Below are 27693 nucleotides of genomic sequence, written 5' to 3' on the forward strand. Positions count from 1 at the left end.
CTCACAATCTAATTTTGTACCTGAAGCAATGGAGAGTTAAGTGACTTTCCCAAGATCACAACGAGCAGTAGTGGGATTTGAACCAGCCAAGACTGGTGCTCTAACCACTAAGCTACTCCTCCACTTGTTTATTCCATAAGTACGTAATTCAGCAGGTTATCGTGTAGGGAAGGTGTAGCTGAGACTGGAATACACAGAAGAGTATGATGCTCTATTTCCTATTGAACTATGTTGGAGTTCCTCTATTGTTTCTTGGTGATTTGCTTATTTTTCAAATATTTGTAATCTATGTTATATACATTGCCAAAAGCTCAGATAGTACGCTGATGGGGGCGATTTATAAAATTGTAAATAAACTTGGAAAACTTGCCATTTTCTTACACCCATTTTGAGTATTCACCAAAATCAATCTATATACACAACACCCTGCAAGAAAACTGGGAGTGGCTTGGGGACAACCCCCTTTGCTCACCAGCTCTCCACCTCCTCTAGCAAGGGAGGCAATCGCAGTATTTCTTCTGCTAGCTACTCCTCCCTTGGGAGAGATGTCTCTTGTTTACCTTAGAACAGGCTTGGGGGCCACATTTAATGTTTTGTAATATTTGAAGGGCCAAGACACATGTGTATGTGCTTGAGCACACTTACGCTCTCTCTTTCTCTTCCATGCTCCCTACCTTCACCCATTCTCTCTGTCTCTCGTATGTACCCCCTCCCGCAGTCACCCATTTTCTCTGTCATATGTACTCCCCTGCTGTCACCCATTCTCTCTGTCTCTCATATGTAACCCCCCTCCCCCCTCTGTCATCCATTCTCTCTGTCTCTCATATGTTTCAAGTTAATCGAAAATTTACTATCCCGCCCAACAGAACAACCATCTGGGCGACTTACAATCTAAAAAAAAAGGGAGTGGGGAGGAAATGATAAAGACATGCAAGCAACAGTAGGATAAGTAGGAACAACAAAGTTGATAGGGTAGAAAAGGAGGGGAGAAAACGGAAGGAAAGGGATAACGTTTACCAGATGTCTAAGGACTCGATGGTTACCTGATGTCTATGGCTGCGTTGGAAGTATTAGGAGAAGGCATCGTGAAAAAGAATGTTTTAAGTTCGGTTTTAAAAAGTTGTAGAGAAGCAAGTTGTCTGAGATGAGGAGGCAAAGAGTTCCATAGCTTGGGACCTTGGAAGGAGAACATGGTGTGCTGACTATGCTGTACACCCCTGCTGTCACCTATTCTCTCACTCTGTTATATGCACCCCCTGCTCTCTCTCTTTCTCTCATATGTACCTCCCTTGCCGTCACCCATTCTCTCTCTCTCTTTCATATGCCCCCCCCCCCCCCCGCTGTCACCCATTCTTTCTCTCTAAGATGTACTCTCCCACTGCACTGCACTGCACTGCCTTCACTTTGTCTCGTTCCCCTCACCTATGATGGAGACTTGCTTCCCTGACGTGAGTGGCCTGCAGGAGCTCCAGGTGAAGTGCTCCAATAGGATCTGTGCTTCTCTGCCACGACTGGTTTCACCATGAGGTTGAGCCACACGACACCGGAAGTTGAGGTTGATGTCATAGTATTAAGTCTCACAAGACTTGATACCACAGAAACAGCCTCAACTTCTGGTGTCGTGCAGCTCAAGCTTCCGGATAGACCTGTTGCAGCAGACAAATGGATCCGATGAGAGGGCTTCACATGGAGCTTCTGCGGGCCAAGAGAATGAGGTTGGCGAGCCGGATTTTAGCCCACTGACTGTAGGTTGGCAAGCCTGCCTTAGAGGGCGCTACACATGAAATAAGGTGAACAACCTGTTAAACAAAAACCTGTTAATTCAAATCCATTTACAGGGGTGGACTGACCAATTGGGCAACCGGGCAGTGCCCGAGATCCCAGAGGCTCTGCCAGGTTGCCTGCCGCCGCCACATATTACTGCCCTCCCTGGTCCTACATTGAAGGGCTCTGGTAGTCTAGTGGCCTCTGTGGGGGCAGGAAAGAATTCCATTGTTTCCTGCCCACTGCTGCTATTCTGCCAGGCGGTGCCAGCACCACCATGTTTTAAAAATGGCTGCCAAGACAGCTAAGACCCACAAAATTACCACGGTAAGTCTCAGTAGTCATTTTGAAAACATGGCAGCACCGGGCACAATAGCGGACAGCAAAGAGTGGGGTACTTTCCTGTCCCCTAAGAAGCCACTAGGCCACCAGGGTCCTTCAAGGTAGGACCTGGGAGGACCCATTTTGTCTCAGGGTGTGTGGGAAGAGGGCAGCAACTACGGTGGTGGTGGCGGGCTGTAGTGTGCGGGAGAGGGATGGCGTGCAGCGGTGGGGTGGCAGGCAGTGGCTAGGGGGGGGGGGGCCCAATGATCCTTACTGCCTGGGGGCCCTAACCACTTTCAGTCCACCCTTGACCATTTAACTGGCCAGGAACAGCACCTGGCCAGTTAAATAGTATTTAGCCGGCTATCTGGCATTATTCAGGAGGAGATAGCCAGTTATATTGCGCAATGTAACCGGCTATGCTGATTTTCAGGGCATCACCAGCCAAGTTTGGCAGCTACATGTGGTCATGGCAATACCTGGAATATCTTTGGCCGGTTCAAACTTAATCAGCTAGCGCTGACTTTCAGCTTGGCAGGTTAAGTTGGAACCAGCCAAAATAAACCGGATAATCAGCGCCAATTACCGGAAATGGCCTGGCATTGAATATCTAAGCTCGGCACTGACCGCAGGAGGCAGCCCAGTTACCTCTCGCAGTCTGAATATCATCCCCAATGAATAAATATGAAGTCCACAAAAACCTGTGCCTCACAAACACCAAAAATAAGTTTATAAATTTTTATTTCACACAAATTATAATTGTACAGTTTTAGTAAAAATGTTAATTATGTTCTGGTTATAGAAATATGTGAAGAGTTACAATTGCTGTGTCTCAGTAAGATATCCTAAGAATGCTTCCACACAAGATCGGTTTAATATATTTACTTAACTGGACAGTGCTGCTCTAAAGTGTCTTCCTTTTTTAGGCTTTGCTAGTGGTCAAGCCAGTACTGTTCAAAAGGAGTCTGATTAAAACAATTTCACTTCAGCATACTTGCTGCTAGCTCTCTGAGTGGAAATCTTACCATCTCCCAGGGAGAGATCCTCAGTGCTCCCCGCTTTAGTGGGATCCATCTCTCCATGGCACATCTTTCCAGTCCCTCTGCTGGGCTAAAGACTTCCTCCTCCCATTGGCTAATGTCCAGGAAACCACATGTTATATAGGTTTTGTGCCCATAAATATTAATAATATTTCTATTATTGACTGAAGACATAATGAAGCTGTGTGTAATACCAGCTTAGCATTTCATGAGGATTAAGTCATGGGGGTTGGGCCTGTGATGCAAAGACCTAGTTAGCTTAAGCAACAACCCATTCTCCGATAGGCCCATCAAAGGGGAGTGTCCACCAAACAGGAGACGGCATGATGTCACAAAACTGAAGCCGGTCATCACCCATTCCACCCAAGCAGGTTTAAATTCTTCCCAGTTCAGCTGTCGCCATTTTGGTACACCCAAAAAACAATGAAATTGATAGGGCAACAAGCTCTGCCTACTGGCTTCATCCCACATAATGGGCCAGATAGGCTAGTGCACCAGCAAACAGCTTCATTTTCTTTAAAAAAAAAAAAAAATGAAGTTCCAGGCATGGACTGAACAGCCAGGAAACAAAGCCTAATTTGATCGAACACCCTTTCACTGCAACCAAAAGTCACCTCAACACTAACTGTAACAAACCCAGATGGCTGTGAATGAAGGATTATAGCACTGCAGTTCAATAGTCTAGATTTGTTTGAGCTACAAGCCCAAAGAAAAAGAACATTGTCTGAAAAAAATGGAATTACCAATTTATTGCTTGTAGGAAATGGTAGATAATTTTACAACACATAGAAACTTTATCTGAAAAACTACACTGAGCTAGCAATAATACAAGGCTTGTTGATTCATATATGTAGATAAAAGTTGATCATTTCAGTGATATGCTGCAGTAACTCAAGAATGAGGAACAAGAAACTTCAGCAGCATCCTAGTTGTAAGTGGAGTGTTGTGGGGCAGTGGCATTGAGAGGAGAGCAGTTAATATTAGCAGGAGCAGTTAATAGAGATAGTAGGAATATCAGTGGCAGTTAGTGGTGATAGTAAGGGTAACTGACAATGTTAATGCAAGTGCTACTGCTCATGTTATTGAGGTTCAGCCGATCCTAGTAGGTGCTACTGGAGGAGCTACTAGTGGGCCTGAGAGTAGTGATAGCTGTTGGAGTGGAGGAGCTACTAGTGGATCTCACATCACTGACAACTGAGGGGATGGGACTGATAGCATCACTGGCTGAGGGGGTAACGGAAGCATCTCTGGCTGAGGCGGCGAAGGAGAAATTAGTGGGTTCTGAGGCAGCAATGACTGAAGCAGAAGCAAAAGCATCAAGGGGTGTTTCTTCCTCCTCCGCCCCCTCCTCCTCCTCCTCCTTCTCCTCCTCCTCCTTATCCTCACGCTGTTTGTCTGGCACATATGGCTTCCCAACATCAGCCGTAGCTTTTATTATCCATTTCACAAAGCTAGAGACTCGAGTGTAGATGCCTGGATGATGCTTCCGAGAACAGCCCTCTCCCCAGCTCACAATCCCCACCTGGTACCAAAGATCATCCTTCCAGGACTTGCACACTAGCGGCCCACCACTGTCACCCTGTGGGAGAAAGAAGGAAATCATCTGCTCTCTGTAAAACACAGTCAAGTACTTAATGATCATGTTCATAGGCTACCGCCGTTTATAAGGAAGGAAGTTACAACAGATAAATATTGAGCCCAATATTCAAAGTGATTGAAGTGAGCAGAAGAGGTTCTTACACTCTTAAATCACACTCAGTGGGCCAGTAGCCAATATCCAGCACAATTAACCACTGAATATTGGCACTAATCGGGCATTTTGAAAATGGGCAGGACCAGGGCATCCTGGGGCAGGGTTGGGAGTTTTGCAGGTACTGGTAATATTCGATGTCTGTGCCATCCTAGCTAACCAGGCATCTAGGATGCATAAATAGCAGTTCTAAGTTTGCCCGGTTATCTATGAAGGTGCCAGCACTGAATTTCATATAGCACTACATAGCTACCAGGTTGTAGCCTAAAGCTGATCCTCCCTCCTTCTCTCCCCCCAACAAAGTCTGATAACCCCTCTCTGCTGCTCTGACAAAGTCCAATCCCTACTTCCAGCCCTCACCTCGTTGCATCAGGTCCCCCAGGTCTACCTTAACAGGCCTAGTAGTTTAGTGATTGTCTGGGCAGGAGCAAACCCCACTCGGTCCTCCTGTTCCTCACAGCTCCTGATATAAAATGGCCACCATGACCTCTAATGGTAGTCTCAAGGTACTACTGCTAGAGAATGTCCCCTAGTGATAGTACCGCAAGACTACTGCTAGAGATTCAACTGCCATTTTCCAATCTTGAGCTACAAGGGGCAGGAGTAAGTGAGGTTTGCTCCTATCTTAACGACCACAAGACCACCAGGCCTGACTGGGAGTGAGGGCTGGGAGGAGGAAATGGACTTTTTTTCAGGGGAAAGAAGAGGGGACTCCCTTTATGTGGGTCCCAGGAACATATAAGTTCCTGCAGCTAGCGCATGCTGGTGAGACCTGGATATTCAATGCCAGTGGTCACAACACAAACAGGAAAAAACCTCGTGGAAAACATTTTTGACTAAGCATATTCTATAAGTGGCACCTACATTTAGGCGCAATATATAGAATTATGCTTAGTTGATATCCCAGCACCTAAAACTACGGGCATCCATATACACCAACGAAAACAAGGCGTAAATCCCAGCAAGTAGATTTAGGCGCACCAGGCCATATTCTATAAGTACAGACGTAAATTTAGGAATGCCCACGAAACTACAATATCCCCGCCTATAACCACGTCCCTTTTTGGCTGCGCACATTAGAAACTGGGCACACTGCATTACAGAATACGCTTAGTGAGTTGTGTGCATAAATTCTAATTATTGCCAACTAGTAAAAAAGGCCCGTTTCTGACACAAATGAAACGGGCGCTAGCAAGGTTTTCCTCGGAGTGTGTATGTTTGAGAGAGTGTATGTGAGAGTGACTGTGTGTGAGAGAGAGAGTGAATGTGTGAGTGTGTGTGAGAGAGAGTGAGTCTGGGTGTGAGTGTGTCTGTGAGAATGAGAGTGTGTGCAAGTGTGTATGTGAGACACAGTGTGAGAGAGTGTGTTTCACACAGATACAGTGTGTGCGAGAGAGAGAGAGTGTGTGTGAGACACAGACTCTCTGTGAGACTGAGTGTATGAGACCAAGAGAGTGTGTGACTGACTGTGTGACACATAGAGAGTGAATGTGATACAGTGTAAGACATTGAGTGTGTGAGAGACAGTGTGTGAGAGTGAGACAGAGAAAGGCATTGACTGTGAGAGAGAGAGTGAATGTGTGAGTGTGTGAGAGAGAGAGTGAGTCTGGGTGTGAGTGTGTCTGTGAGAATGAGAGTGTGTGCAAGTGTGTATGTGAGACACAGTGTGAGAGAGTGTGTTTCACACAGATACAGTGTGTGCGAGAGAGAGAGAGTGTGTGTGAGACACAGACTCTCTGTGAGACTGAGTGTATGAGACCAAGAGAGTGTGTGACTGACTGTGTGACACATAGAGAGTGAATGTGATACAGTGTAAGACATTGAGTGTGTGAGAGACAGTGTGTGAGAGTGAGACAGAGAAAGGCATTGACTGTGAGAGAGAGAGAGAGAGAGAGAGAGTGTGTGAGAGAGTGTGTGTGTTTCAGAGATACCTCCCCCCCTCTCTGGTGTCAAGCCCCCTCCTCCCTCCCTCTCTCTGGTGTCAGCCCCCCCCCCCCCCCCTCTCTCTCTCTGGTGTCTGAGCGTTACTGTGCAGGACGCTGAGCTCTGGCTGTGCTTCAAGGAACTGACCAATCCTATTTGATAAAATGCACCTCCAACATTCTGAAGCCGAGAAACCTCGTGTGGTTGGTCACTTCTGCTTGTGACGAACCCGGAAGTATGTGATGTCAATTCAGGAGATGGATATACAGAGCAGGAATGCCTCAGCCATGAAGTCAGCTTAAGAATGTTGGAGGTGTGTTTTATTATATAGGATTAGTGCTCATTATTGCTTGTTAAGTGCTATTATCAATGCTGATTGGCTTATTAAGCCAATTAAGTTACGTGCGCTGTTACAGAATATGCTTGGATTTCAGTGCTGATCTCTAGGCGCGCTAAATAGAATCTGGGGGTTAGCGGCCAACTGGTTATATTGTGCGATACAACCGGCTATCTGCTAATAATCAGAGTATCGCCAGCTACGTTTGGTGGCCAAATCGGGCTGCCAAAATAGCAGGCCTATCTTAGGACCGTTTAAACTTAACCAGTCAGCGCTGAATATTGGCCAAAAAATAAACCGGATATTCAATGCTGATCACCAGAAACGGCCTGGCATTGAATATCTGGTCTCATCTCTGACTGTGGGAGTTAGCCAGGTCTGCCTACCATAGTCTGAATATCGGTCCCTATCGGGCTTATTTTCTAAAGAGAAGGGCGCCCATCTTTCGACACAAATCAGGAGATGGGCGTCCTTCTCCCAGGGTCGCCCAAATCGGAATAATCGAAAGCCGATTTTGGGCGTCCTCAACTGCTTTCCGTCACGGGGAGAACCAAAGTTCACAGGGGCGTGTCAGAAACGTAGCGAAGGCAGGACTTGGGTGTGCCTAACACATGGACGTCCTCGACCGATAATGGAAAAAAGAAGGGCGTCCCTGACGAGCACTTGGGCGACTTTACTTGGTCCATTTTTTCTTATGACCAAGCCTCAAAAAGGTGCCCGAACTGGACCAGATGTCCACCAGAGGAAATCGGGGATGACCTCCCCTTACTCCCCCAGTGGTCACCAATGCCCTCCCACCCTAAAAAAACTTTTTACATATTTTTTGCCAGCCTCAAATGTCATACCCAGGTCCATGACAGCAGTATGCAGGTCCCTGGAGCAGTTTTAGTGGGTGCAGTGCACTTCAGGCAGGTGGACCCAGGCCCACCCCCCTCCACCTGTTACACTTGTGGTGGTAAATGTGAGCCCTTCAAAACCCACCAGAAACCCACTGTACCTACATGTAGGTGCCCCCCTTCATCCCTTAGGGCTATGGTAGTGGTGTACAGTTGTGGGAAGTGGGTTCTTTTTTTTTGGGGGGGGGGGGGGTTGGGTGGCTGAGCACACAAGGTAAGGGAGCTATGCACCTGGGAGCAATTTGTGAAGTCCACTGCAATGCCCCCTAGGGTGCCCAGTTGGTGTCCTGGCATGTCAGGGGGACCAGTGCATTACGAATGCTGGCTCCTCCCATGACCAAAGGGCTTGGATTTGGTCGTTTCTGAGATGGACGTCCTCGGTTTCCATTATTGCCGAAAATCTGGAACGACCATCTCTAAGGTCGACCTAAATTTCACGATTTGGGCGTCCCCGACCGTATTATCGAAACGAAAGATGGACGCCCATCTTGTTTCGATAATACGGGTTTCCCTGCCCCTTCGCCAGGACGTCCTGCGAGGACATCTTCAGGAAAACGTGGGCGCCTCTTTCGATTATGCCCCTCTATGTGTCTCACTGTCACTACCAAAAAGCAAGTAAAGAATCAGTCCCTGCCTGTGCTATTTAAACATACACATACTCACAATATTAATTCAGAAATATAGAATAGATAAGACCCATCTGCTTTCTGCCAGATTTACTTCCTGGTGCGGTGCCACAGATGCCAGATAAGCCCTGATTTTTTCCCTCACTTTTTCACAACTAATTATCCCCCTATGCCCATCCTGGGCCCTCTTGAATTCTGTTCTTTTGTCTCCACTACTTCCCTGAGTAGTTCGATCCATGTATTCACCATCCTTTCTGTGAAAAAATGTTTCCATTTATAATTCATGAGCCTACACTAAAAAAAAGTTTGTTTCCAGTGCATTATTTTATACCTTTAAGATATTTGAATGTTTTTCATTTCCTTTCTCCTCTAGTGTATACCTATTTAAGGGCCCCTTCACCAACCTGCGGCAAAAGGGGGCCTGCACTGGCGTTGGCACGTGTTTTTGACGCACTGAGTCCCCCTTTTACTACAGCGGGTAAAAGGTAGGTCTTTCTTTTTTTTAAAGAAATAGCCATGTGGCAAGCGAAGCACTTGCCGCGCAGCCATTTCAGGGAGGGGGGAGTCCTACCCTCCCGCGCTAACCCAGCGGTGATGGCACGCTGAGGGTAGGAACTACCACTGGGCTGCTGCAGTAGCCCGGCGGTTGGTCCTTTGTAGCAAGTAGTAAACCCGCATTGGACTTACCGCCACTTTGTAAAAAGGCCCTAAGTCCCTTAAGTCTTATCTCATTGAGCCTTGATACCAAGCACAGGGTTAGAGTCTCAATAATTAGCCACAATGCATCAAAATACCAATATCTCTTGGCTAATACAATCTCAAAACAAAATAACCATACCGAAACCCATTCATACTGGCATTTCAAATTACAACCTTTATTACAAAACTCATATACTAACAATTAAATCTTTCTCTATTGAATGATCTCATGGTATTATTATTATTTATTACATTTGTACCCCGCGCTTTCCCACACATGGCAGGCTCAATGCGGCTTACATAGTAACAATATAAAGAATTACAAAGTCATAAGAAGAATGTACAATTTGTAGTGAACTCGATATTAATGGGGTTAACGGATAAGTAAATTGAGCATGGGAGGAATTGGTTGTAAAAGGAAATGAGCGTAGGGAGGTAGGCAAAGGAAGATGGAGAGGAATGGATATGGGGTAGCAATAAGGATAATGGGAAACATGGTCAGTGTATAACAATCGTCAATGAATCATGTGGGCAGGCTTAGGTTAGGTTGAATCGTTAGGGTAGGCTATCTTGAAGAGATGGGTCTTCAGTGCTTTTCTGAAGGGCAAGAGGCCGTTAATGGTACGGATGGGTCTTGGTATCCCACCCCATCCACAAATACTCAATGTGCTAATGTCCTTCTCCAAGAACAACTGTTGAAATCAAAACAGATGAAAGTTCCAAGTCCATTAAATGTTTCAAGACTCTTGTAAATTCTGGCATTCCCCCAATTAGGAGCGCTGACCTTTAAATCATGAATCCATTGTAAGTTCCATTAAGTTTGAAGAAGAACTTCAAATCTTCGGGTGAAGTCTAGGATATCTGACATCAATCATCAACCTGTACTTAAAAATCCTTCTGGTCCCACATATCTGTTTTTGGTCCCAACACAGGCCGTGTTTCCTTATAACTTCATCAGGAGACCTTATACAGTAAGTAATGCACAAAATTACAAACTTCCCCACACTCTCACACTAAAAGCTTATAAACATTTGAATGTAGTTAACATACCTTATGCAACCTCAAATCTCTCCCTCCCTCCGAGTACCAGGCCGGCCTCCCTCCCTCCCACCAAGCACCAGGCCACCCGCCCTCGCTCCCTCCCTCTTCCAACCAAACAAGCATCAGGCCGCCCGCCCTCCCTCCCTCCCTCCCAGCACCAGGGCCCCCCCTCCTCCTCTGAAATTTAAAAAGCTTACTGGGTTAAGGCGGCATCGGCAGTGACAGCGGCAACGAAAAGTGTGTTCTTCACTCTGCGCGCCTTCCATTCTGTCTCTCAAGCTCTGGTCCTGCCCTCATAGGCCAACGCCACCTTAACCCAGTAAGCTTTTTAAATTTCAGAGGAGGAGGGGCGCCCTGGTGCTGGGAGGGATGGAGGACGGGCGGGCGGCCTGATGCTTGTTTGGTTGGAGGGAGGGCGGGAGGTAGGCCTGGTGCTGGGTGGGAGGGAGGTAGGCCTGGTGCTGGGTGCTACTGGCTGCTGGGTGGGAGGGAGGCCTGATGCTGGGTGCTGCTGCGTGCTGGGTGGGAGGGAGGGAGGGAGGGAGGGAGGCCTGATGCTGAGTGGGAGGGAGGCCTGATGCTTGGTGCTGGGAGGGAGGGAGGCCTGGTGCTGGGGTGGGAGGGAGGGAGGCCTGATGCTGGGTGCTGGGTGGGAGGGAGGCCTTATGCTTGGTGTTGGGAGGGAGGGAGGCCTGGTGCTAGGTGCTGCTGGGTGCTGGGTGGGAGGGAGGGAGGCCTGATGCTGGGTGCTGCTAGGTGCTGGGTGGGAGGGAGGGAGGCCTGGTACTGGGTGCTGCTGGGTGCTGGGTAAGAGGGAGGGAGGCCTGATGCTGGGTGCTGGGGGGGCAGGTGGGAGGGCTGGGGGGAGAGGAAGGTGGCTGGACATTTGTGGCTGGAGGGGAGAGGAGGGTTGCTGGACATGGATGGAGGGCAAGAAATGAAGAAGAAAGGAGGAAAGTAAAGAAATAAATGGAGGCAAGAAATGAAGAAGAAAGGAGGAAAGTAAAGAAATAAATGGAAAGGAAGCCCTGGAAACGGAGTTAAGAGAACAGATAGCAGCAGAATCAGCAACTAAGACCAATATGGATAGAAAAACAAAATCACCAGACAACAAAGGTAGAAAAAATCATTTATTTTCATTTTAGTGTTTGGAATATGTCCAATTTGAGAATTTACATCTGTTGTCTTATTTTGCACTGGGTATACTGGAGCTGTAACAGCTTAAAAATGATTTATAATGAAAGAAAATCATGTTATTTTTTCTCTCCTATACTAGTATAATATTTTCAATGATGTCAGTTTATATGCGCCATGGCTGGTGTAAGGAGTGTGGCTATCATAGGGGTGGAGTCATATGTGGTGACCCCGCCCATAATGAGTACCGGCACTTTGCGATAAATAATTAGATTTTGGGTTGCTGTTTGGGCACTCGGTCTCTGAAAGGTTCGCCATCACTGGCCTATTGGTTAGAATGGTGGACTTTGGTCCTGGGGAACTGGGTTTGATTCCCACTTCAGGCACAGGCAGCTCCTTGTGACTCTGGGCAAGTCACTTAACCCTCCATTGCCCCAGGTACAAATAAGTACCTAAGCCGCATTGAGCCTGCCATGAGTGGGAAAGCGCAGGGTACAAATAAAAAAAAAAAAACTTAATGGAACTTATAATGGATTCATGATTTAAAGGTCAGCGCTCCTAATTGGGGGAACACCAGAATTTACAACAGAGTCTTGAAACATTTAATGGACTTGGAACTTTCATCTGTTCTGATTTTCAACAGTTGTTCTTGGAGAAGGACATTAGCACATTGAGTATTGTAGAGCCTTGATAGAGACATTCATATATCTCTGTTCTGCCCTAGCAGCCTCACACTAATCTTCATAGCATAGCTCCAAAATGTGTTCAATTCCTTTAATGCTATTCTGTCCCCTTAAGATTTTTTTTTATGCATATAAAAATATTTTTACAAGGAGACACAGGATTTAGAAAGTGTTATAATCACACATTAATATAATATAAGTTATTATAATTAAACATTCATGTCCACCTTAAGAGGAGAGATCCATCATAAGGAGGATTATATAAAAAGGAAAAATAAAAAAATAAAGAAAATTATAGCAACTAGAAAATTTAACACAAGGTAATTCTATATAGCTACTTCACTTCTTCTAGATGTAACAAACGTTGTTAATTGTAATGGGTCCATGAGAACATATTTACATGAGTTAGAACATATTATGCATTTACAGGGAAATCGTAAGTAGAATGTTGCGCCTAGCCGCAATAGCTCTGGTTTTAATAATAAAAATTGTCTACGTTTTTTTGTGTTTCTTCAAAACATCAGGAAATAGTGAAATTTTTAGTCCCAAAAAAGTTTTATCTTTTTTCCTAAAAAAACATTCGGAACCACCATTGCTTATCTGGCAATAAAGCAACTGTGGCAACCAAAGTCGCCGCAGTTCCTTGTTCAGTTTCAGATGTTTCCAATAAACTTGTAACATTTAAAGGCTGTTGTTGTTGCTGTAGTTGCTCCTGAATTCTATTTGGCACATAATACGCTTGAGTTATAGGTGGCAGGTTAGTCTCTGGTATCTCCAAAACTTCTTTTAGGTATCGTTGAAACATTTCCAGAGGATTAATCAGTTTAACTCTTGGAAAGTTTATAAATCTTAAATTATATCTTTGCATATGATTATCGTAAATTTCCATTTTATTCTTAAAGTTTATGATGCAGTGGCGTAGCCAAAGGTGGCCCTGGGTGGGCCCAGGCCCAGCTACTTTGGGCTCAGGCCCACCCAGCAGCAGCACACCTTTGAAGTGTCTGGCTGGGATTCCCAAGCCCCACCAGTCGAAAATTCCTGTCCTTCCTGCATACCAGCCTTCCCTCTGATGCCTATGCGGAAACAGGAAGAGACCAAATCACTTGTGGGACAGGGCGGAGCTCTTCTGCCCACCCATCTTGGGCCCAGGCCCACCCAAAATTGGGTGTCTGGCTATGCCCCTGTAATATGATGTCTTTAAAAATAAGGGTTTGAGTATTCTTCAGATTTGTAACTTTTTCCACTATTTATTTATCCTTTCAGAACTAAGTTTAATTTCAGTTTCATTTTTTCCACTTTCTTTTCAATAAACTTAACTTTTTTACTTAACTCATTCATTTGTTGAAGTTGATTTTTCACCATTTGAGCAACTAGGTCCCATAAAGCTAGAGTTACCTCTACAGGTTTCTCTAGGATTGATGAAGGCATTTGTAGTAAATGTGTTTCCTGCCCATTACCTGATTCTTCTTTACCCGCGCCATTCATCATCAATGGATTAGTTTCTTCCGGGGGTAACATTCTCTCGCCTTGCTCCCTCTGTTGAAGTTCCAATAAGGCTTCACTCGAGTTCTGGTCATTATATTTTCTCAGCGTCTGACCACTCACTCCTAACATGGGAGAACTTGTCCGCGGGGGCTGCGGGGGTGGAGCTCTTGCGTCGGGGCTCAACGTGATGTCAAGTCCGGGAGACATCAATAGTTCCTCCTTTGCACCGGCGTCTACAACGGTACCGCTCCCGAGCATTGGTCCTTGCGTTGGAGACCTCAGAAAATGGTCGATAGGACCGAAAGGTAAAGTGGCAGGTATGTGGGAAGCCCTGACCGATGCCTTGCCTCTTCTCTAAGAAAGGTAAGCGAGGAATACCGGAGTCCTAGTTGCTAGCGGCCATCTTGGATCTCCCTGCCAGTCCCTGGTGAATTTTGGGCATCATGTCTCCTTAGGATTTTAGTGCTGAAGTCACTTCCTGCCATGATATGCGAGCAATGCATTGTGTGTAAGGGTAATGTAGTCTCATATGTACTGCAGCCACCCCTAGTGATCTTTTCTCCTGCAAGGACCTCTTCTTTCCCTCAGCTGAGCTTGAGTCCTTTGTCTACCTGCTGTTATTTCCTGACTATCTCTACTATCTTTGCTCTGATGGGTCAGCATGGGCATAACCTCCCTCTCCAATCAAGGGCTACCCCATTGATGACCTCTTCTGTAGGGTTACCATATGTCCTCTTTTAAGAGGACATGTCCTCTTTTTGGACATCTTCAGATATGTCCTACAGGATTTTTAATTTTTAGGGAAATGTCCTCTTTTTCTTTTATGTGCCTATGACCAACACACCTACCCAGATAATGAGAGAAACCATGGGGGTGCTAAAGAGAGAAAAAGGTGCTCCTCTGCTGGTTGAATCTGTAAAAAGAATTTTGTTTGTGCAGCACGATTAAAGCATATGTCATGCAAAGGCTTTCACATGTATCTCAGAAGCCAGACAAAGGGATATGTGCTCTTATAATAAGCACGCTTAGCCTCAGACTCAGTCGAACTGAAATCCAGAAGTTTTTGAAAAGTATAATGTCTACCGCTGTACTTTAAGTCACTGTTTGATGTGCGTTCATTAACTACAATTAAATATTTCTTTAGCAAAGGTAGCAACCATTTTTATTTTTTTCTTTCCTCTTTTTTTTTTTGTCTCCGCAAATATGGTACATAAGTACATACTGGGAAAGACCAAGGGTCCATCAAGCCCAGCATCCTGTCTCCGACAGCGGCCAATCCAGGCTTCAAAAACCCGGCAAACCTACTCCTCTGTAACCTAGTCTCGGGCCCTGTCTATATTGGGCCAGAAAAATCTCAAACTGTATTATCATAAATAAAATGTAACCTGGCAAGAGTGACGGACTCCCTCTTCGTAACCTGCACACAGCATGTTCCGTGTTAATGAGTGATACCAGTCCTTACATTCTCTTTGCTTTATCAGAGCCATCTCCGTCTTCTGTAAGTAGCTGTGACCTCCTGATTGAAAAATTAAAAAACATTTATATTTTACTGACCATTGTAGAAACGTAGAGAGGTGGTGATTTGATAACGCTGAACAGCAGACAAACGAATCAGATCCGCAGATAGATTTATTAGTAAAAAGTGCCTGACCTGGTCATGTTTCACCTGCACTCAGGCTGTGTCAGGGGTCAAGTGTTAATTCAAACATATAAATAAAATAACACATATCAACACACATCAATTAAATAAGTACTGAAGGCCAAACCATAACATTTTTAAAGTGTGTTAATTCATAACAGTTAAATTATGTTGTTTTTATTTGACTCATTGCGGTTTAACTGTTATGGATTAACACATTCTAAAAATATTATGGTTTGTTCTTCGATATTTATTGATTCCATCGATATATGTTATTATGTGCTTAATTTACTGGATCTGTTTTTAATTTTATTTATATGTTTGACTTAACCACTGGCCCCGACGCAGCCTGAGTGCAGGTGACACGTGATCATGTGGGGCACTTTTTACTAATAAATAACATAACATTTATTCTTATAGCCCGCAATATCTCGCGGTTGGATGCGGGTTACAAAAGAAAAGAGAATGAAAAATTCAGGAAATAACAATATTATACAAATAGCAAAATATACCTATGACAATCAATTCTTATTAAAACTCTGAAACAAATGTCTTTAACAAACGTCTAAAATGAATGTAACTTGAAGCTTGCGTTATTTAAAAAGAAATATCTTTTCCAATTTTTTTTTTAGTTACATTTGTACCCCGCGCTTTCCCACTCATGGCTGGCTCAATGTGGCTTACATATACAGGTACTTATGGAGGGTTAAGTGACTTGCCCACAGTCACAAAGAGCTGCCCGTGCCTGAAGTGGGAATTGAACGCAGTTCCTCAGGACCAGAGTCCACCACCCTAACCACTAGGCCACTCCTCCACTGTTGCTACTATTTGAGATTCTACATGGAATGTTGCTATTCCACTAGCAACATTCCATGTAGAAGTCGGCCCTTGCAGATCACCAATGTGGCCGTGCAGGCTTCTACATGGAATGTTGCTAGTGGAATAGCAACATTCCATGTAGAATCTCCATAGTATCTATTTTATTTTTGTTACATTTGTACCCCGCGCTTTCCCACTCATGGCAGGCTCAATGCGGCTTACATGGGGCAATGGAGAGTTAAGTGACTTGCCCAGAAACAGAAGCCTGTGCAGCCTTCTACATGGAATGTTGCTAGTGGAATAGCAACATTCCATGTAGAATGTCCAATAGTAGCAACATTCCATGTAGAATCTCCAATAGTATCTATTTTATTTTTGTTACATTTGTACCCTGTGGCTTACATGGGACAATGGAGGGTTAAGTGACTTGCCCAGAGTCACAAGGAGCTGCCTGTGCCTGAAGTGGGAATCGACCTCAGTTCCTCAGGTCCCCAGGACCAGAGTCCACCTCCCTAACCACTAGGCCACTCCTCCCTGTTATTTGCAGACCTGCTTCATTTGTCTGCAATTTACTGACCTGAAATAAATTCTCTCCTCTGTATTACTTAGAAATCTTGGGGATGGGGCCAGAACAACAGCTCAATGACTGCGCTCTGTACTGCCAAAAGACTTCCCTGGGTTTTATTTCTGACTTTGGTTTTGTGCTTCATGAGTCAGCAAGAGCTGGAGCTGCTGTGCAGGCAGCTCTCCCTCGTGGAAAGGAGTCCCAGTCATCATGGGGGTCACTTGCCAAGACTTGGAAAATGCCAGTAATATGTATTTATTTATTTGGATGTATTTACTGCCTTTTTGAAGAAATGCACTCAAGGCAATGTGCAACAAGAATTAAGTCAAACATAGGCAATGGACAATTACAGCAGTAAAAATATTCAAGGAATAGCAAAGTATGCTCACAATATACAATAAAACATTTTAATAGACAGCTTACATAGATAGATAGATAGATAGATAGATAGATAGATAGATAGATAGATGACAGACCTGCTTATAATCGAAAGAGAAAAACGCCTATATTGTGACCCAAATCGGGAGATAGACATTTATTTCCCAAAAACGAATAAAGCGGTATAATCGAAAGCCGAATTTGGACGTTTTCAACTGCACTCCGTTGCGGATGCGGACAACGTTGATGGGGGCGTGTCGAAGGCGTGGTGAAGGCGGTACTGGGGCGTGGTTATCTGCCGATCAGAGATGGGCGCCTTTCGCCGATAATGGAAAAAAAATATGCATTTTTAGCGAGAATTTAGGGCACTTTTCCTGGACCCTGTTTTTCCACGAATAAGGCCCCAAAAAGTGCCCTAAATGACCAGATGACCACTGGAGGGAATCGGGGATGACCTCCCCTGACTCCCCCAGTGGTCACGAACCCCCTCCCACCACAAAATATGCCGTTTCACAACTTTTTATTTTCACCCTCAAATGTCATACCCACCTCCCTGGCAGCAGTATGCAGGTCACTGGAGCAGTGGACTTCAGGCAGGTGGACCCAGGCTCATCCCCCCCCCCCCCCACCTGTTACACTTGTGCTGGTAAATGGGAGCCCTCCAAACCGCCCCCCAAACCCACTGTACCCACGTGTAGGTGCCCCCTTCACCCCTTAGGGCTATAGTAATGGTGTAGACTTGTGGGCAGTGGGTTTTGAGGGGGATTTTGGGGGCTCAACACCCAAGGGAAGGGTGCTATGCACCTGGGAGCTGTTTTACCTTTTTTTTTTTTTTTTGTAAAAGTGCCCCCTAGGGTGCCCGGTTGGTGTCCTGGCATGTGAGGTGGACCGGTGCAGTACGAATCCTGGCCCCTCCCACGAATAAATGTCTTGGAGTTATTCGTTTTTGAGCTGGGCGTTTTCGGTTTCCATTATCGCTGAAAAACAAAAACGCCCAGCTCAAAAAAAGATAAACGTCCATGTTTTTTCGAAAATACGATTCGGTCCGCCCCTTCACGGACCCGTTCTCGGAGATAAACGCCCATGGAGATAGGCGTTTCTGTTCGATTATGCCCCTCAGAGTGAGTAACAGGAATTAGAAAATAAGGGGACTAATTTTAAAAAAGCTGCACATGAAGTCAGAAAGGTACTTGAATATAGTCTCAGCTAGGGTAAGAGTGGACAAGAGAGTCCTGATATATTAAGTACCACTGGTGTCACTCCTTGTGTGTGTGACTAGCAAGTTAGTTACTTCTTCCGTTAAAGGCTTGTTTGAAGAGCCAAGTTTTCACCTGCTTCCTCAATTAGAGATAGTCTTGTGTTAAGGAAAGCCTTTCAGGGAGTATATTCCAGAGTGTGGGGGTTACTCTGTGGAAGGCTGGCTGGTGGGTGTATCACATTGCGTGATGTCCTTTGGAGAGGTGTAGTTAGGAATACTGCTTGGGAGGATCTTAGTAACCCTGGAGGTGTGTAGAGGGAGATCCTGTTCTGCAAGTACTCTGGCCCATTTTCTTTAAGGGCCTTGAAGATCAGACATAAATTTAGCCCTGTATTGTACAGCCAGTGAACGTTTTGCAGAAATGGCGTGATGTGGTCACATCACTTGCAACCTTCTATCAGTCTTGCTGCAGCATTCTGAATCAATTGGAGCTGATGCAACCTTTTGTAGTCAGACCAATTATTATTATTTGTTACATTTGTATCCCACATTTTCCCACCTATTTGCAGGCTCAATGTGGCTTACATAGTACCGTAATGGCGTTCACCAGTTCCGGTATGAACAAATACAAGGTGCTATTGTGGTAGAATAAGGTTCATGCATTACAGTAATCCAGTCTTGATGTTAACACGCCATGAAGCACTGTGTCAAGACTTACCTTCTCAATGTATGGAGAGAGGCGGCATAGTTGTTGCAAATGAGAGAAGCAGCTCTTGAAAGTTGCTCTGATTTGGGGGATCAGTCTAGCTGTATTCCAAGGTGTTGAGTCTAGCTGTATTCCAAGGTTCCTGACTTGGATTTAAGGGGGGGGGTTTATATTTTCCAAAAGAGATTTTGATGTCAGGTATGTGCCCAATTGTGTTAGGGCCCCACAGAAGCTTGGTTTTACTTGGGTTCAGGCAAGGTTTGTTGTTTTTAATCCATTCTTGAATTGCTGTTAGGTAGTCTGTTTATTCAGGGCTGTAACTTTCATGTCAGGGAGTGGGAAAGGTCAAACAAATGCAGCTCCTGATGTTCCCAAGGCTCTAACAAAACTGACTTTCTCTGATGGTAACTTTCTGTGCCAAGGAGGTCAACCTCTTTAAAAGATGTTATAAGCATTCCCACAGACACCTTTAGTTGATTCATTGGATAAGCAGAAGTTGAGGAAAGAAAGGACCCAGCATTTATTCAGATAGCTGCGCCTGCTCACCAGATAAATGCTGCTGACCAAAGTTAGTCAGTGATTTTCAGCAGTATTATTAAAAATCATTGCAGACCACCCCGGCACTATCCAGATAGCACTGAGGTAGTCCCAGGGGCAGAGCCTGGGCAGGCAGCAGATTATCCAGCCATATTCCACATCGCTAGTCAGATAACTTTGGACAGCATTATCCGGATAGTGGTGGCGGTCGCTGCCATAGCCAGATATTCACTGGCAATAGCCAAATCTCAGCCAGAATTGAATATTCAGGTATCTGTAGTGCCTTTTGTTTATTTATTTATTTGTTACATTTGCATCCTACATTTTCCCACCTATTTGTAGGCTCAATGTGGCTTACATAGTGCCGGAGAGCTGTTTGCAGACTCCGGAGTAAACAAATACAAGGTGATGCTGTGGAAGCATAAGGTTCATGCTGTAGGACCACCTAAAGGAATCGTACAATGGAAGAGTTGTGTGATGGCCATTACGAACTTTAGTGTAGTTGTGTCGCTGAGATCAGGCGTTTACGTTGGGTCAGTAGGGTTTACGCTCTTTGGGATCCTTTCACTAAGGTGTGATAAGCACCAATGTGTACTTAGTGCACCAAAAAAGGCTTATCGCAGAACGTGCTAAAGTGTCCAGTAATTTCCCTGTTTGCACATGCTAATTGGGTACTATTATTTTTTCAAATTATTTTATGGGAGGGGGCTTGGCATAGGCAGGGAATGGGCTTGGAAGTGCTAAGCAGCCAGCACGCTCACAATAGTGTGCTCTAACTAGTTCATGTGGGGTTAATGTGGGCACCTTTAGCATTTTCTAAGAACTAGATCCTACCTTGTCAAGATGTCCATTTAATTTTCAGCCTCCTGGATCCCGTAATGTGGGGTCCCTGAGGGTTTCTCGATATCACCAATACTATTCAATGTCCTGATGGCTCCACTTGGCAAGAAACTGGAAAACAATGGGTTTAAACCCAATCATGTACGCAGACAATGTCACCATCTACACATCTTTCAACAACAGCATCACAGAGATACTGGATAAGGCCAAAAAAAGACTCGATCTCATGGAAAATTGGACCACAATTGTCAAAGTTAAACTGAACTGAGACAAAGCCAAACTCCTGGTTTTTATCCAGCCAGCACAATCCCACTACTTACCAAAACTTCACAATAAATCAACCATGTTACAAAATCAAATAAAAATACTAGGACTCATTCTCGACAAACACCTGACCCTTGAAGACCAAGTTGCTGCAATCACGTCAAAAAGCTTCAAAACTATGGAAACGGAAAAGAATCAGAGACTATTTCCCCAGACAGTCATTCCGTCTTATAGTACAGATGCTGATATTGTCCCAACCAGACTACTGTAATGCAGCATATGTAGGCTGCAAAGAAAACCTACTATGATCATTGCAGACCATCCAAAACACAGTACTGAGATTGATATTCAAAAAGTCGAAATATGATAGAGCAATCCCACTACTCATAATGCTGCATTGGCTCCCGATCAAGACCAGCCTATTTTTCAAAACCAGCACAATCATCTTCAAAATACTCTTTGGTATGTCACCGGACTACATGCTAGACATGATCAAACTATCACCAAGAAATGCAAACCCAGGAACCAGAGGTTACGTACTACGTCACCTGCCTAACTGTAAAAAGGTATTGTACAAGTCCACCTATATGGGGGGATTTAGCTACCTGGGCTCAAAATGGTGGAACTCAATTCCCATAGTCATAAGAAGCATCACGAATTACCTCCAATTCAGAAAAGACCTAAAGACCTACCTCTTCGTGAAATTCTATGAGTACAATATGCACTAATCATTCTGGAACAACAATTCACAACACACCCTCTAACTGTAATGCATCTCTTCATTTAAGAAATGAACTAAGACATTTCTCAAGAAACCCAATGCCTATTCCATACGCTCTAATAGTTATCTTGCCAACCATTGTAAAACACAGCATCATACAACCTTGTAAATGTAATTGAATCAATGCAATCTCTAACAACTGTTAAATGTAAGCCACATTGAACCGAAACTCGGTTTTTGGATAATTGTGGGATACAAATATAAATAAATAAATTAAATAAATAATCTCAGAATTAGCAGATGGTAAGCGCTCTTGTGTTAATTATTCACAGTTGCCATGTGCTAATGACAGCATTAGTGCATGATCTGCAAATACAAAAATGGAAAAATCCCTCTTTTCCCGCCCCGGTAAAAATGGGCTTAGCGCATGAGAAAGTCACTCGTTAGGATGTGCTAAACCCATTTTTTTTACCACAGCTTAGTAAAAAGGCCTCTTTATGAATAAAACATAGATTTAAAAAAATCTAACTGCGCTGTTTAAATATAAAGTTTTTATCTCCCTGAGGTACCTCTTGTAGCTCATTTGAGAATTGTGCAGCTGTGGACTTCATTGTTTTTAATGCTTTGCGTGCTGATATTTATTTTTTATGAGATGAAGCTGTGTCTGGTTTCAGCAAGTGAGATTAGTAAGACTGATGTGAGGAGGCCATTACTGTCATGGGAGCACTGGTGAATATGAGGAGAAATTGTTTTCAAAATAACAAGCTGGCTTTATCATTCTCATGGCTGCATCTTCATGAGAAGCATTACCTCTAGTCATGGTTGCATTTTTCCCTGTTTTCATTGTTGAAAATATTTTTCTTATTGCACTCTGCTCAGTCTTTTTTTCTATTCTCCTCTGTTAACTCTTCTCTCAGTTTTCAAACTCCCTCATTTCCACCATTTTGCTCCTTTCCACTGCCTTTCACCCCATCTCCAGCCCTCTAGGTCCTTCACCATCTCTCAATTCCTGTCTAATCTCCAGCAACCTCTCTCCCCTGTTCCATTCTCATCTCACGTCTCCTGCATTCCCCACTCATATTCCCCACCCAATTACAAAGTTCTCACCCTGGGTGGAACCTGGGTGAAGTTTGGGCAACTACCACATCATTAAACCAAGTTAACGATCAGTTCGATCAGCCAAACTGATTAACACTCTGCACGTTGGTGAGAACCAATGTTTCTGCTCCTTCCCTTCCCATTCTGAGAATCCACACCAGATTGTCCCAATTTAGGAGTGAACTGAAATCTGAAGCTGTGACCTCCCCAGGAGGCTACAATAGCATCACTGCTTTGCTCTCCTCAGTTAAACGCAGCAAACCTGACAATACACCGCACTGTTTGTGTTTAGGATTGGTAGTCTTTTTCAAGACTGTATCCTTTTTTTAGCACCTTTGTGAAGTGTTTTTAGTCACACTTGGGCTTCTTACCTACATCAAGACTCCTGAGGCAGGCACTCTGTCCGAAACACGGTGCCATGTCGAGTCAACATATTTTATTAAATAAACTGCATGCAACTACTACCGTCTTCCTGGTGTGTTTGGACGTGTCCTGTTGACCATATTACTCCATTGTTTGACGGAGCCTAAAGTTAGACATGTAACTGCAGACTTCCACCAGTATTCTATAATGGCAATTGCATGCATAATTGTCGTCATAGAATCTGTGATCATCACACAGCATTTCCGGACCTAACTTTAGATGAGGTTTTGAAAACTGCCTCCTATTCGGGGTTTTTTTTTTTTTCTTTACTAGTGCTATTGTACACATTTAGATATTAACTCTGCTGTGCGGTATATCAGATAAAGGCAAAACTTAATATCTAATCTGTTGGTAGCCCTCAAGAACCTACTCCATCCCCCAAAGGCAGCTATGGCATCCCTGTCCTCTTTACATCATTCAGACATTGATAGAACCTCTCTCTGTGGCATAGGGTTCTAGCAACCTTATTGTTCCTGGGAAAAACTATATTTCTATTGGACCAACATAAAAATTAACAATCAATGTTGCTGGACATGGACAGTTCAGGTTCTGCATCATCTTTAGATAATTCTTGTATTTGTCCAATAGAAGGGATCTCAGCCCACAGACAATGCACCTGTTGTTGAAATATTTCTTTTGAGGTGAGTTTTATGATGTCTCATGACTCCTTTTAGAATTCTTTCTGCTTCCAGTCTCCTGGGCTGAGTCACATCTTCACCTGTCCATCTTTAGCATTTTCACACAATACACTCACCTACCACCAATGTGCCCCATCCAGTGACATAGCATGTATGCCAGTCTTCAAGTCTGAATATTCCTGCAGACGGGAGGCAGATGGGCGTCTTCAGCATGTTAAACCGTATTGACGTGGAAAGCAACAGTAGGGCAATGTCATTTTTGAAGAGCACTGACTCTTTGTACAACGGATGAATGATAATCTTCTGCACGCTTACGGCTTCCTTATTTTTCTGGAGGACTGTTGCTCCAACTTCCACTCTCAGTTGCTTGGATCTATAACTGAGCACAAAAGACATATAGCAGAGACCCTGTCAGGACTGGTTCTTCCATTTGGGAGGCAATCACTTAGGGCACAGTAAATTTGGAGGTAGCACCGAGGTTTGATATGGATGAATGCAACGTGTTTTGCCAATAACTCTATTGGTCACTGCCCCAAATCTCAGGCAGCAGAGAAAATCCTCTAGCCGCTTCCCTCCCAGAGTGCGGAAAATTGGGAGGAGGGACAGGCAGAGCAAAGCTAAGTAGTGAAGGATCCTCTCTGCTTCTTAACCTAGACCCTACCTCTCTTATAATTTCCCACTTTTTTTCCCACCAAAAATAGAAGGGGAAGGATGAGGCTGGAGTAGAAATAAGTTCAGTTTTGCCTGCATATAACTTTTTACTTTTTGTTTTCTATTTGGTGAAAGCTTTTCTGTGCTATGCATATATGATGAAAATCACAGAAAAACACTTCTCTAATGTCTTGTTCAGCGACAATTATTTGCAGAACTACATGCGATCAACTTTTTAAAAAAAAGGAAGAGGAAAAAGCCTCGGAAAATGCAGGACATTTTACTTCAACGTTTTTGTTAAATGAACCTGCTGCATCCATCATCGGCATAAAAAAACCTCTTTCCCAATCGAGCGTTGGCATGATTTTTATTCAAATTATATATCTAGATTTTTTTTATTATAAAAAAAAGCAAATGTCACTTTAATTCAACTACTTAGCTTTAGGGCAGCGTGCTAATCACCCCAACGCCGGCCACCGTTTCGCAGGCCGCTCCGCTACTTCAGAGGGAGACCGAAAACGTCAGCACGCTCATCCTGCTCACTATTCTCATCTTCCGCCAGGGTCACTTTACTCATACTACCCCTCTCCTCAAGACCCTTCACTGGCTCCCTATCCGTTTTCGCATCCTGTTCAAACTTCTTCTACTAACCTATAAATGTACTCACTCTGCTGCTCCCCAGTATCTCTCCACACTCGTCCTTCCCTACACCCCTTCCCGTGCACTCCTCTGCTGCTCCCCAGTATCTCTCCACACTCGTCCATCCCTACACCCCTTCCTGTGCACTCCGCTCCATGGATAAATCCTTCTTATCTGTTCCCTTCTCCACTACTGCCAACTCCAGACTTCGCGCCTTCTGTCTCGCTGCACCCTACGCCTGGAATAAACTTCCTGAGCCTCTCCCTCTTGCCCCATCCTTGGCCACCTTTAAATCTAGACTGAAAGCCCACCTCTTTAACATTGCTTTTGACTCGTAACCACTTGTAAGCACTCGCCTCCACCTACCCTCCTCTCTTCCTTCCTGTTCACATTAATTGATTTGATTTGCTTACTTTATTTATTTTTTGTCTATTAGATTGTAAGCTCTTTGAGCAGGGACTGTCTTTCTTCTATGTTTGTGCAGCGCTGCGTATGCCTTGTAGCGCTATAGAAATGCTAAATAGTAGTAGTAGTAGTAGTAGTATTTTACTATTTGAACTGAGCGTGCTGGATTTTTCTGTCTCCCTCTGAAGCAGGAGAGTGGCCCGCGAAACGGTGGCCAGCGTCGGGGTAATTAACATGCCGCACTAAAGCTAAGTAGTTAAATTGAAACCTAAAGTGGCATTTGCTTTTTTTATAATAAAAAAAATCTAGATATATAATTTGAATAAAAATCATTCCAACGCTCAATTGAGAAAGAGGTTTTTTATGCCGATGATCGATGCAGCAGGTTCATTTAACAAAAACGTTGAAGTAAAATGTCCTGCATTTTCCGAGGCTTTTTCCTCTTCCTTTTTTTTGTTGAGTTGATCGCATGTAGTTCTTCAAATAATTGTAGCTGAACACGATATTAGTGACATGTTTTTCTGTGATTTTGGTTTGAAAACTTCACTCCTCATAGCATATAGTCCATGCATATATAAGTCATGTAAGAAATACTTCTAGCATGTAGTTTCTGTATAGTCCAACTTATTCTGTTCACCAGGGGCTTTACTGATGGCAGGTGTACCTGCAGGAGACTGGGGAATATTTGGATGAGGGAAGCCGAGATACTCACACTGGATCCGTGAAACAGTGTGCAGCTGAAAGGATCCACCAATTGCTCAGGATGGAGCCTCCACAGAAAGGTTGGTTCCAGACCTGCAGGCTGACAGCCCAGGGCCATTCCCCAGGGAGAGCGTCTTGGCCACCAACTATCCGGGAATGGTGAAAATTGCGGTTGCTATTTCTAGAATGTTGGTTATCATAGTCGGCTCGAAATCCACAGCCTGAAAGAGAGGGGTCTTACAGTTCAATGTCCCCCTCCCCGTGATTCTTAATGTGTTTTTACTCATAAGAGTCTCCGTCCATCTCTTTCTCAACATGGGTCTGGCCACTGTCCGTCCTAGGGGTCCTTAAATATGGTGTTTCTGCTAGGGGTCATCAGAAAAATCCTTGATGCCAAGGACTGGCTGAGCTTGCTCTGGTCTTACTGTTACCTCTACTGTAGTTGTGGACTCCGAGGGCCCTACTTCCAAAGACGTGCTAGTGTTTCTAGCACACGCCAACCGTGTAGATGTCTATAAAATAAATTCCTATGGGTGTCTACATGGTTAGCAAGCGCTAAAAACCCTAGCATGCCTTTGTAAACAAGGCCCATAATTCTAGTATCTGTGACAGGCAGGATATCCTCCTCTTCAAGAAAAGCCAGTTTTGCTGAGGCCTATCCCTCCTTCATATAATTCATATAATAATAGCAGAGCATTTTCTTTAAAAACATAGGGGCCCGTTTAATAAGCTGCACTAAGCGGTTAGCACAGGTTTCACTGTGTAGTAGTTGCTAGTGCATGTAACCAGGGGAGTAGCCAGACAGCAGGTTTTGGGTGGGCCTAGGCAAGAAGTGGGTGGGCACCAAGTGTTCTGCCCCCTACCCTCCACCAAAAAAATATCTCAGCTGGTGGGAAAATGCTTCGCTCCACCTTGGCAATCTGCAGCAGGCATGTGCTGAAAACTGAGCAGTCGCCGGTACTAGTATCGTGGACAGCAGCATTTTTGTTACCATCAGGGGGAAGACTTCAGCTGGCAGAGCTTGGGATCCCCACCAGCTACTGCTAAACGTGTACTACTGTTGGATGGGCCTGAGCCCTAAGTGGGTGGGCCCAGGCCCACCTGTGACTATGCCACTGCATGTAACACTCTACCCCTGCAAAAGTGTCTGCCTGGTGAGCTTACACAGGGTAGCTAGGCATGCTGGCTGCATTTACCATATAGGCTTTGCATTTACCGCACTCCTAAGTTTTACAGTCAAGTTATGGTAAGGGCAAAACCTATGACACATTGTAAAATAGCCCCATAATTAAGCTGTCTTCACTGGCTTTAGTAGTTTAGCAAACCTTGGCAAAAATTACATTTTGCTGACCCTCCATTGCAGATTACATAACTTTATCAGGGACAATACCAGAGAAGGCCATCTGGAGATTGGAGTCAAATTGTGCATAATACACCAGAAGTGTTTTAGTGTCCGCTACGCACCTGCCCAGCAGGTCCCAGTAGTCCAGAACAGGAGGCACAGAGACACATTCAGCATATGTCTCACAGTACGCATTCCTGGAAACAGGAGAAGGGTCTACTAACACTAGACATAGTCCATCAACAACCCAGAAAACATCAGTGAAAACAGACCCATGGACTGGCTGAGAAGATATGGCAGCTATTGTAACATCACAAAGGCACGTGACACCATGGTGATTCATCCACTGACATTCCGATGGCTCAGCTCAGCTAGTCCTGGTCACCTATGCCTATTTTGCTATTTATTCATTCCTACCCTAGCTGA

At 44.5% G+C, this 27693-nt stretch overlaps 2 protein-coding genes across 2 annotated transcripts in view; both read right to left on the reverse strand.

The window, feature by feature from the left end:
- The window catches only part of LOC115458277 (chymotrypsinogen A-like), a 35497-nt gene extending 32320 nt beyond the window's left edge, over window positions 1–3177 (reverse strand). The window contains exon 1 of the mRNA XM_030188141.1: window positions 3114–3177. Coding sequence (XP_030044001.1) covers window positions 3114–3177 — 64 coding nt within the window. The remainder of the gene's footprint in view (window positions 1–3113) is intronic.
- A 1050-nt stretch (window positions 3178–4227) lies between these two features.
- LOC115458278 (serine protease 55-like) lies at window positions 4228–27474 on the reverse strand. Its single transcript, XM_030188142.1, has 6 exons — window positions 27390–27474; window positions 25936–26146; window positions 23639–23907; window positions 15725–15730; window positions 15088–15215; window positions 4228–4707 (listed from the first exon to the last, which is right to left on the reverse strand). The coding sequence occupies exons 1-6, from the start codon at window positions 27460–27462 to the stop codon at window positions 4228–4230; spliced, it is 1167 nt and encodes a 388-aa protein (XP_030044002.1). The 5' UTR covers window positions 27463–27474.
- Between the last annotated feature and the right edge of the window lie 219 nt (window positions 27475–27693).

This window comes from Microcaecilia unicolor, chromosome 14 (genome assembly GCF_901765095.1).
Source record: "Microcaecilia unicolor chromosome 14, aMicUni1.1, whole genome shotgun sequence".
In the NCBI taxonomy this organism is placed as follows: domain Eukaryota; kingdom Metazoa; phylum Chordata; class Amphibia; order Gymnophiona; family Siphonopidae; genus Microcaecilia; species Microcaecilia unicolor.